The sequence below is a fragment of the Eupeodes corollae genome, chromosome 3 (assembly GCF_945859685.1).
Source record: "Eupeodes corollae chromosome 3, idEupCoro1.1, whole genome shotgun sequence".
NCBI lineage: Eukaryota > Metazoa > Arthropoda > Insecta > Diptera > Syrphidae > Eupeodes > Eupeodes corollae.
The window spans coordinates 73,679,296-73,691,690 of record NC_079149.1 but is presented as its reverse complement, the minus strand read 5'-3'; the positions used below and the strand labels follow the sequence as shown (position 1 = coordinate 73,691,690).

The 12,395-nt window shown below is 31.6% G+C and overlaps 1 protein-coding gene across 1 annotated transcript; it reads left to right on the top strand.

Moving 5' to 3' along the window:
* Positions 1-2,575: 2,575 nt before the first annotated feature.
* On the top strand, positions 2,576-10,727 carry LOC129950566 (histone H3-like). Its single transcript, XM_056062496.1, has 2 exons — positions 2,576-2,974; positions 10,317-10,727. The coding sequence occupies exons 1-2, from the start codon at positions 2,576-2,578 to the stop codon at positions 10,725-10,727; spliced, it is 810 nt and encodes a 269-aa protein (XP_055918471.1).
* Positions 10,728-12,395: the final 1,668 nt, after the last annotated feature.

Sequence of the window (12,395 nt, the reverse complement as noted above, 5' to 3'; positions counted from 1 at the left end):
CCACAGGCAAAAAAAATATATGTATATACCTTTCTTCTCAAATCTCTAGTTTCTTATTAAAACTTTTGCGACGCTTCGAGACTGTACACGATGCGTAGAACAATAAAAAAATGTTTGTGTTTCTATTGGACGCGACATGATTCACGTGGCGTCTGGAACAATTTACAAAATTTATTTTTTTCATAGAAAATACTCTTACAATCACAAATAAAAATATTTATTTAACGAATTTTTCCGCAGGTAGAAAAAAAAATATATTTTTTTGTCAATTCTCTAATCTCTTATTGATATTTTTGCGGCCCTTTGCCTTTCCGGCTTTTTTAGCTGCTTTACCACTAGTTTTTGGCGGCATTTTATTTTTATAATTCACTTCACTTTCACTATTAACGAACTGCACACAATGACGACTGAACGAGAACTGTGAATTTTTCTGAAAAACTCACGAATTATATTGTCTCTTTCCACAACGGCTTTCTAAGGCCACAACCCTCTTTTTTCTGTGTGCGAGCATACGAAAATTTAGATAAAAGACAGCGCACAGTTCGAAAATTTTGTAGAATTTTGTCCCTGTTGGTCGTATTCATCGTCTGCTGCGAAAGGGAAACTATGCTGAGCGCGTCGGAGCCGGTGCCCCTGTGTATTTGGCAGCTGTGATGGAATATTTGGCGGCAGAAGTCTTGGAATTGGCGGGAAATGCTGCTCGTGACAACAAAAAAACTAGAATTATTCCCCGCCATTTGCAATTGGCTATTCGGAACGACGAGGAATTGAATAAATTACTTTCTGGAGTCACAATCGCACAAGGAGGTGTTCTTCCAAATATTCAAGCTGTTTTGTTGCCAAAGAAGACAGAGAAAAGTGCTTAAATCTATGTAGTGACAGCAAACAAAAAAAAAACCGTCCTTTTCAGGACGACAAATAATTTCTATTAAGAGATGTGTATATTTTTCATTTTTTTTATATATTTTAAAATACGAAGAAGAAGAAACCAACAAACAAATGTTTTTTCTTCCTTTGCAAAAAGAAATATTTGTTCGTATCCAATCCGTAAAGCAACAAAACATTTTTTTTTCAGTTCGGAAAAAATATTTTTTATTTTTTTTTTTTTTCAAAGAAATAGAAACCAACAAACATGTTTTTTTCTTTCTTTGGAAAAAGAAATATTTGTTCGTATGCAATTCTAATTTCTGTTAAAAGATGTGGTTATTTTTCAATTTCTTGTAGGTATATAGCAATTTTAAAATATTCTGGTACGAAGAAAAAGAAATATTTGTTCGTATCCAATCCGTAAAGCAACAAAACATTTTTTTTTCAGTTCGGAAAAAATATTTTTTATTTTTTTTCAAAGAAAAAGAAACCAACAAACAAAAAATGTTTTTTTCTTCCTCTGCAAAAAGAAATATTTGTTCGTATCCAATAATTTCTATTAAGAGATGTGTTTATTTTTCAATTTTTTGTATATATTCTAAAATATTCTCGTACGAAGAAAAAGAAAGCAACAAACAAATGTTTTTTCTTCCTTTGGAAAAAGAAATATTTGTTCGTATCCAATCCGTAAAGCAGCAAAAAAAAAAAATTTTTCTACGGAAAAAAGAATAAAATATGCAAAGCAACAAAAAAAATTTCAGAAAAAGGAATTTTATTTAATTTTTGTTTCCATTTCGAAAAAAGAATAATACAAGGAATAAAATATGTTTTTGCGACTAAAGCAAAAAAAAAAATTTTTCACAAAAAGGAATTTTATTTTATGTTTCCATTTCAAAAAAAATATTTTGGTACAAAAAAGTAAGTAAATTAGCAAAATAATTTTTTTTGATAATCATCAGGTATATACATACATATATTCATTGGCAAATGAAAAAAAATTAGGTATTTTGTTCGTCAACGGTGTATGATTTCTATTTTCAATCTCTTTTATATTTAATTGTGGTCCTGAAAAGGACCGATTGTTTGTTTCGAATAAAATTCTTAACCTCCGAAACCGTAAAGAGTACGCCCTTGTCTCTTCAAAGCGTAAACTACATCCATAGCTGTAACTGTCTTACGCTTAGCGTGTTCGGTGTAAGTAACGGCATCTCGGATAACATTTTCCAGAAAAACTTTCAACACTCCACGTGTTTCTTCGTAAATCAAACCAGAAATACGTTTTACACCTCCACGACGAGCCAATCGACGAATTGCTGGTTTCGTGATTCCTTGAATGTTATCACGCAATACCTTACGATGCCGCTTAGCTCCGCCTTTGCCCAAACCTTTTCCTCCTTTACCACGACCAGTCATTTTTATTTATTTAATTAAAAAAACACTTAAACTGAACTAGAGAACTGCACTGCACAAGAGTCACTGTTAAACTGTGGCTCTTCGCTCGAAATACCACAAGTATTTATACTTATTTTTCATAACAATTCTTAATTTTGATTGGCCAAATAAATCGACAACGAAAATGAAAAAAACAGTCGAACGGAAACATGAATAGCCAATTTAATGACTTAAACAGAAATCTACATTCGATTTTTCTAAAAAAATTGTGAACAAAAGTGTTGTGTTTATTAGTGAAGTGAAAAAAAGTGAAATCATGGCTCGTACAAAGCAAACTGCCCGTAAATCGACTGGTGGAAAAGCCCCACGTAAGCAACTGGCAACAAAGGCAGCTCGTAAAAGTGCTCCAGCAACAGGAGGTGTAAAGAAACCACATCGTTATCGTCCTGGAACAGTGGCTCTTCGTGAGATTCGTCGTTATCAGAAAAGCACCGAATTGTTAATTCGTAAATTGCCTTTCCAACGTTTAGTTCGTGAAATTGCTCAAGATTTCAAAACAGATTTGCGTTTCCAGAGCTCAGCTGTTATGGCGCTTCAAGAAGCAAGTGAAGCTTATTTGGTTGGCCTGTTTGAAGACACAAATTTGTGCGCCATCCATGCCAAACGTGTCACAATTATGCCAAAAGACATTCAATTGGCCAGACGCATCCGTGGCGAACGTGCTTAAATCATCGAGGTTAAACAAAAATATTCAACGGTCCTTTTCAGGACCACAAAATATTTAAAAGAGATATAAATGAATTTTAATTCAATCTAGTAATTACGTACCTATCGATTTCCACGATTTTTTTTTTATTTTAGGTAGAAAGATAATGTGATAATTTACTTTGAAGGCAAATTTTGAAAATGTTATTGCTTGCTTTCTATGCATAGTTTTTATCATACAAATGAAAATATTTATACCTACGCAAGCCAATGCTCGAAAATTTATGAATTTTGTTTTTCTTTTTTAATTATAGTTATTTTATAAGGCATTGCTTCTTTTTTTTATGTCTGAAGGCAAATTTTCAAGTAAGAATTTTTTTCTATGTACAGTTTTTTGTAATACTCGTAAAAATGTGAATTTGTCTAGTAAGCAAGTCAATACTCGAAAATGTTTGAGTTTTGTGTGTTTTAATATTTCAATGATGTATTTTATAAGTCTATGCTTTGTTTTTTTTTTATATATCTGAAGGCAAATTTTGAAGCAAGAAAGTTTTTTTTTCAATGTACAGATTTTTGTAATACAAATGTGAATTTGTAAACCTTGGCAAGCGAATATTCGATAGTTTATGAGTTTTGATTGCTTGATTATTTGTTTAAATTTTTGGTATTTTAATGTTTGTTATGGATTAAATATTTAATATTTATGAACAAAATAATATAAATATAGTTTTTCATTTGTTTTCTTGCTTGGGATAATGTTTAACAAATTTTCTAAGAAAAAGTCACAGCCTAGGGAAAAAATGCTACGCGTTTCATTACCCATATTGTTTTAATTTTATTAAAAAGAAATTAAGTAAGAATTTGATGAAATTTTTAGTTATTTAGTTTAAATAAACTATCAGCTTTATGTTAAAAATAATTTCAAGCTGAAAATATGTTTAATTTATTAAATATAAACATTCTTGTTGGTAAGTATTAAAAAAATACCACCAAACATTTACTTTAATTGTTATTAATGCATTGATAGATAGTGTTTTTTCAATCAAATTATTTATTAAATTATCTATTATTATTGTAAGAATAAATTTTGTCAATTGTTTTATAATATTTAGGTCGAAAAGACGTAAATTTTTGAAGTTTTAAGAGGAAACTAAGTTGCAAAAGTGTACAAATTATGTACAAAATGAATTTTTTGTATACCTTCGCTCTCTTTGATTCTCATTTAGCCGTTTCTGTAGGTGCGGATTTGGCGCAATTTTAACAAAAACGTGTTTCTATTTCTTAAAATTGTGCTCTAAAGTGATTAATAATAGTGAATTCAAAATGGCAGATACTGTAGCTACGTCTCCTGCAATCGTTGCGGAAAAAAAACCAAAAAAAGCTGCCGCCGCAAGTGGGTCAAAAAAACCAAAATCGGCACCAACTCATCCTCCGACTCAGCAAATGGTGGATGCGGCAATTAAAACATTGAAAGATCGCGGTGGTTCTTCCCTTTTGGCAATCAAAAAATATATTGCTGCTACTTACAAAGTTGATGTACAAAAACTTGCTCCGTTTATAAAAAAATATTTAAAAGGTGCTGTAATAAGTGGTAAATTAGTGCAAACCAAAGGAAAAGGAGCTGCGGGTTCTTTTAAATTGTCGCCTAGTGCCAACAAGGAACCAAAGGCCAAGTCTGCTGAGAAGAAAAAATCTGCCGCCAAACCAAAAGCTGCCGCTGCTGGTGACAAAAAATTAAAAAAAGTGTCTGGTGAAAAGAAAGTAAAAAAAGTAGCCGCCACAACAAAAAAAAGTGCCAGTGCAGATAAAAAGAAGGTGGAAAAACCAAAAGTGAAAAGTGTTAAAAAAACGAGTGCAGTTAAGGCAAAGCCAACAAAAGCAAAGGCAGCCGCGCCTAAACCTAAAGTGCCAAAAGCAAAATCAGCCACAGCAGCAGCCAAGCCAAAAAAGGCAGTCGCTGTTAAAAAGGCAAAGAAGTAAAATTTCCATTTCAATGAAAAACAAAGTTGAAATCAAAACAAAAATCCACAGTCCTTTTCAGGGCTACAAAAAATATACTAAAATGAGATATAAAAACTTTTTTTTTTTAATTTTTTATTAAAAAGGAGGGAGAATTTTTGGACTATCTCGATGATAGCGTTGAGATGCGATGGGCTGGTGGAGCAACGGCGACGGGATAAGTGGTGAAGTGGCTGGATGCGATGCGACGCCGCCGCGCGGCCGGCGCGCGCTGTCGCCGCTACGGGACTACCACTACTGAACAAACGGAAACGTATTTTGTTTTGCATTTATTTTCGCGCTTTTTTGTTCTACAGAAAATACTTTTTTTAATGAAATAGGTATTGCAAATGCAAACTTCATTTATTTGTATTCATATGTTTTTCTCATTGGGCAGAAAGAAAGGAAATATCAATACAAATAAATAATATATTTTTGCGCCTATTTTCTTACTACAGCTACTAGGCACGATGCGATTTGTCTGGGCGAGACTGAACAACCGAAAACGTATTTAGTTTTGCATTTATTTTCGTCCTTTTTTTGTTCTACAGAAAATAGTTTTTTTATGAAATAGGTATTCAAAAGCAAACTTAATTTATTTGTATTCATATGTATTTCTCATTGGGCAGAAAGAAAGGAAATATCAATACAAATAAATAATATATATTTTTGCGCCTATTTTCTAACTACAGCTACTAGGTACGATGCGATATGTATGGGCGAGACTGTACTGTTTATTTTCTACTTTTTTGTGATTGGACGCGATGCGATGCCTTCAACAATAAATATCTTTCATAGAAAATACTTTTACTATTAAATAAGACAACAACATATTTTTCTTTTTTTGCATTTCTCTAATACCTACGTAATTATTGAAATGTTTCCACGCTATGTGACTGTACACGATGCGTAGAAAAATACAAACGAAATACTTTGGCAAAATGTAGGTATTTGTTTTCATGTATTTTATATGGACTAGACGCGACATGACGTATACCTGCAACAATTTACAAAATTCTTAAACAAAATATCAAGAGTTTTGTATTTTATTTCAGGAATTACATATGTTTTTCATATATTTTTATCGACTGGACGCGACATGACGCATTCCTGCAACAAATAAAAAAATTCTTACACAATTTATCAAGAGTTTTGTATTTCTTTTCATAGAAATTACATATATTTTCATATATTTTTATCGACTGGACGCGACATGAAGTATATCCGCAACAATTAAGAAAATTCTTAAACAAAATATCAAGAGTGTTGTATTTCTTTTCATAGAAATTACATACGTACATCTGACATCAAAAAACACAAACAAATTTAATTCTCTAATATTTTATACCTAGATGTTTTTGCGACGCTACGTGACTGTACACATAGCGACATAACTGGACACGATGGGTAGAACAATACAAACAAAATTTATATTTTTTTGTTTTTAGTTGACTCGGCATGATACACGTCGTGTCTGGAACAATCAACAAAAGTAAGTTTTGTATTTCTTTTCATAGAAAATATATTTTGTAATCAAAAATTAAAACAAAAAACAATATGTATTCCACAGGCAAAGAAAACATACATTTCTTTAAATTCTCTAGTTTCTTATTAAAAATTTTGTGACGCTTCGAGACTGTACTCGATGCGTAGAACAATAAAAAAAATCTTAAACAAAATAACAAGAATTTTGTATTTCTTTTCATAGAAATTACATACATCTGACATCAAAAAACACAAACAAATTTAATTCTCTAATATTTTATAGATATTTTTGTGACGCTACGTGACTGTACACTGTACACATAGCGACATAACTGGACACGATGGGTAGAACAAAACAAACAAAATTATTTAATAAAATGTATTTTTTGTATGTTTTTCGTTTCTACTTGACTCGGCACGATACACGTGGTGTCTGGAACAATTAACAGAACTAACTTTTGTATTTCTTTTGATAGAAAATATATTTTCTAATCAAAAATCACAAAGAAAAACAAAATAGATTCATAAAATCATTCCACAGGCAAAAAAAATATATGTATATACCTTTCTTCTCAAATCTCTAGTTTCTTATTAAAACTTTTGCGACGCTTCGAGACTGTACACGATGCGTAGAACAATAAAAAAAATGTTTGTGTTTCTATTGGACGCGACATGATTCACGTGGCGTCTGGAACAATTTACAAAATTTATTTTTTTCATAGAAAATACTCTTACAATCACAAATAAAAATATTTATTTAACGAATTTTTCCGCAGGTAGAAAAAAAAATATATTTTTTTGTCAATTCTCTAATCTCTTATTGATATTTTTGCGGCCCTGAAAAGGGCCATTTTTGAAGAAATTAAATAAAAAAAAAATTACTTCAATCACAAATAAAAATATTTATTTAACGAATTTTTCCGCAGGTAGAAAAAATATTTTTTTTTCAATTCTCTAATCTCTTATTGATATTTTTGCGGCCCTGAAAAGGGCCATTTTTGAAGAAATTCAATAAAAAAAAAATTACTTCGAGCTTGTGTATTTGGTAACCGCCTTTGTTCCTTCACTAACAGCATGCTTGGCTAGTTCACCAGGCAACAACAATCGCACGGCAGTCTGGATTTCCCGACTTGTGATTGTTGAACGCTTGTTGTAGTGAGCTAAGCGAGAGGCTTCAGCAGCAATTCTTTCGAAGATGTCGTTCACAAAACTATTCATGATGCTCATGGCCTTCGATGAAATTCCAGTGTCAGGATGAACTTGCTTCAAAACTTTGTAAATGTAGATTGCGTAGCTTTCCTTCCTCTTGCGCTTCTTCTTCTTATCGGTCTTGGTGATATTTTTTTGTGCCTTTCCGGCTTTTTTAGCTGCTTTACCACTAGTTTTTGGCGGCATTTTATTTTTATAATTCACTTCACTTTCACTATTAACGAACTGCACACAATGACGACTGAACGAGAACTGTGAATTTTTCTGAAAAACTCACGAATTATATTGTCTCTTTCCACAACGGCTTTCTAAGGCCACAACCCTCTTTTTTCTGTGTGCGAGCATACGAAAATTTAGATAAAAGACAGCGCACAGTTCGAAAATTTTGTCATTCTACAGTGTGCAGTGATACAGTGAACAGTGAAATAGTGAGCTCTCTTGTGTTTTTTCTTTTGTAAAAAATATTTAAAAAACAATAATATAAAATGTCTGGTCGTGGTAAAGGTGGAAAAGTGAAGGGAAAGGCAAAGTCCCGCTCTAATCGTGCTGGATTACAATTCCCTGTTGGTCGTATTCATCGTCTGCTGCGAAAGGGAAACTATGCTGAGCGCGTCGGAGCCGGTGCCCCTGTGTATTTGGCAGCTGTGATGGAATATTTGGCGGCAGAAGTCTTGGAATTGGCGGGAAATGCTGCTCGTGACAACAAAAAAACTAGAATTATTCCCCGCCATTTGCAATTGGCTATTCGGAACGACGAGGAATTGAATAAATTACTTTCTGGAGTCACAATCGCACAAGGAGGTGTTCTTCCAAATATTCAAGCTGTTTTGTTGCCAAAGAAGACAGAGAAAAGTGCTTAAATCTATGTAGTGACAGCAAACAAAAAAAAAACCGTCCTTTTCAGGACGACAAATAATTTCTATTAAGAGATGTGTATATTTTTCATTTTTTTTATATATTTTAAAATACGAAGAAGAAGAAACCAACAAACAAATGTTTTTTCTTTCTTTGCAAAAAGAAATATTTGTTTGTATCCAATCCGTAAAGCAACACATTTTTTTTTCAAAGAAGAAGAAACCAAACAAATGTTTTTTCTTCCTTTGCAAAAAGAAATATTTGTTCGTATCCAATCCGTAAAGCAACAAAACATTTTTTTTTCAGTTCGGAAAAAATATTTTTTATTTTTTTTTTTTTCAAAGAAATAGAAACCAACAAACATGTTTTTTTCTTTCTTTGGAAAAAGAAATATTTGTTCGTATGCAATTCTAATTTCTGTTAAAAGATGTGGTTATTTTTCAATTTCTTGTAGGTATATAGCAATTTTAAAATATTCTGGTACGAAGAAAAAGAAATATTTGTTCGTATCCAATCCGTAAAGCAACAAAACATTTTTTTTTCAGTTCGGAAAAAATATTTTTTATTTTTTTTCAAAGAAAAAGAAACCAACAAACAAAAAATGTTTTTTTCTTCCTCTGCAAAAAGAAATATTTGTTCGTATCCAATAATTTCTATTAAGAGATGTGTTTATTTTTCAATTTTTTGTATATATTCTAAAATATTCTCGTACGAAGAAAAAGAAAGCAACAAACAAATGTTTTTTCTTCCTTTGGAAAAAGAAATATTTGTTCGTATCCAATCCGTAAAGCAGCAAAAAAAAAAAATTTTTCTACGGAAAAAAGAATAAAATATGCAAAGCAACAAAAAAAATTTCAGAAAAAGGAATTTTATTTAATTTTTGTTTCCATTTCGAAAAAAGAATAATACAAGGAATAAAATATGTTTTTGCGACTAAAGCAAAAAAAAAAATTTTTCACAAAAAGGAATTTTATTTTATGTTTCCATTTCAAAAAAAATATTTTGGTACAAAAAAGTAAGTAAATTAGCAAAATAATTTTTTTTGATAATCATCAGGTATATACATACATATATTCATTGGCAAATGAAAAAAAATTAGGTATTTTGTTCGTCAACGGTGTATGATTTCTATTTTCAATCTCTTTTATATTTAATTGTGGTCCTGAAAAGGACCGATTGTTTGTTTCGAATAAAATTCTTAACCTCCGAAACCGTAAAGAGTACGCCCTTGTCTCTTCAAAGCGTAAACTACATCCATAGCTGTAACTGTCTTACGCTTAGCGTGTTCGGTGTAAGTAACGGCATCTCGGATAACATTTTCCAGAAAAACTTTCAACACTCCACGTGTTTCTTCGTAAATCAAACCAGAAATACGTTTTACACCTCCACGACGAGCCAATCGACGAATTGCTGGTTTCGTGATTCCTTGAATGTTATCACGCAATACCTTACGATGCCGCTTAGCTCCGCCTTTGCCCAAACCTTTTCCTCCTTTACCACGACCAGTCATTTTTATTTATTTAATTAAAAAAACACTTAAACTGAACTAGAGAACTGCACTGCACAAGAGTCACTGTTAAACTGTGGCTCTTCGCTCGAAATACCACAAGTATTTATACTTATTTTTCATAACAATTCTTAATTTTGATTGGCCAAATAAATCGACAACGAAAATGAAAAAAACAGTCGAACGGAAACATGAATAGCCAATTTAATGACTTAAACAGAAATCTACATTCGATTTTTCTAAAAAAATTGTGAACAAAAGTGTTGTGTTTATTAGTGAAGTGAAAAAAAGTGAAATCATGGCTCGTACAAAGCAAACTGCCCGTAAATCGACTGGTGGAAAAGCCCCACGTAAGCAACTGGCAACAAAGGCAGCTCGTAAAAGTGCTCCAGCAACAGGAGGTGTAAAGAAACCACATCGTTATCGTCCTGGAACAGTGGCTCTTCGTGAGATTCGTCGTTATCAGAAAAGCACCGAATTGTTAATTCGTAAATTGCCTTTCCAACGTTTAGTTCGTGAAATTGCTCAAGATTTCAAAACAGATTTGCGTTTCCAGAGCTCAGCTGTTATGGCGCTTCAAGAAGCAAGTGAAGCTTATTTGGTTGGCCTGTTTGAAGACACAAATTTGTGCGCCATCCATGCCAAACGTGTCACAATTATGCCAAAAGACATTCAATTGGCCAGACGCATCCGTGGCGAACGTGCTTAAATCATCGAGGTTAAAAAAAATATTCAACGGTCCTTTTCAGGACCACAAAATATTTAAAAGAGATATAAATGAATTTTAATTCAATCTAGTAATTACGTACCTATCGATTTCCACGATTTTTTTTTTATTTTAGGTAGAAAGATAATGTGATAATTTACTTTGAAGGCAAATTTTGAAAATGTTATTGCTTGCTTTCTATGCATAGTTTTTATCATACAAATGAAAATATTTATACCTACGCAAGCCAATGCTCGAAAATTTATGAATTTTGTTTTTCTTTTTTAATTATAGTTATTTTATAAGGCATTGCTTCTTTTTTTTATGTCTGAAGGCAAATTTTCAAGTAAGAATTTTTTTCTATGTACAGTTTTTTGTAATACTCGTAAAAATGTGAATTTGTCTAGTAAGCAAGTCAATACTCGAAAATGTTTGAGTTTTGTGTGTTTTAATATTTCAATGATGTATTTTATAAGTCTATGCTTTGTTTTTTTTTTATATATCTGAAGGCAAATTTTGAAGCAAGAAAGTTTTTTTTTCAATGTACAGATTTTTGTAATACAAATGTGAATTTGTAAACCTTGGCAAGCGAATATTCGATAGTTTATGAGTTTTGATTGCTTGATTATTTGTTTAAATTTTTGGTATTTTAATGTTTGTTATGGATTAAATATTTAATATTTATGAACAAAATAATATAAATATAGTTTTTCATTTGTTTTCTTGCTTGGGATAATGTTTAACAAATTTTCTAAGAAAAAGTCACAGCCTAGGGAAAAAATGCTACGCGTTTCATTACCCATATTGTTTTAATTTTATTAAAAAGAAATTAAGTAAGAATTTGATGAAATTTTTAGTTATTTAGTTTAAATAAACTATCAGCTTTATGTTAAAAATAATTTCAAGCTGAAAATATGTTTAATTTATTAAATATAAACATTCTTGTTGGTAAGTATTAAAAAAATACCACCAAACATTTACTTTAATTGTTATTAATGCATTGATAGATAGTGTTTTTTCAATCAAATTATTTATTAAATTATCTATTATTATTGTAAGAATAAATTTTGTCAATTGTTTTATAATATTTAGGTCGAAAAGACGTAAATTTTTGAAGTTTTAAGAGGAAACTAAGTTGCAAAAGTGTACAAATTATGTACAAAATGAATTTTTTGTATACCTTCGCTCTCTTTGATTCTCATTTAGCCGTTTCTGTAGGTGCGGATTTGGCGCAATTTTAACAAAAACGTGTTTCTATTTCTTAAAATTGTGCTCTAAAGTGATTAATAATAGTGAATTCAAAATGGCAGATACTGTAGCTACGTCTCCTGCAATCGTTGCGGAAAAAAAACCAAAAAAAGCTGCCGCCGCAAGTGGGTCAAAAAAACCAAAATCGGCACCAACTCATCCTCCGACTCAGCAAATGGTTGATGCGGCAATTAAAACATTTAAAGATCGCGGTGGTTCTTCCCTTTTGGCAATCAAAAAATATATTGCTGCTACTTACAAAGTTGATGTACAAAAACTTGCTCCGTTTATAAAAAAATATTTAAAAGGTGCTGTAATAAGTGGTAAATTAGTGCAAACCAAAGGAAAAGGAGCTGCGGGTTCTTTTAAATTGTCGCCTAGTGCCAACAAGGAACCAAAGGCCAAGTCTGCTGAGAAGAAAAA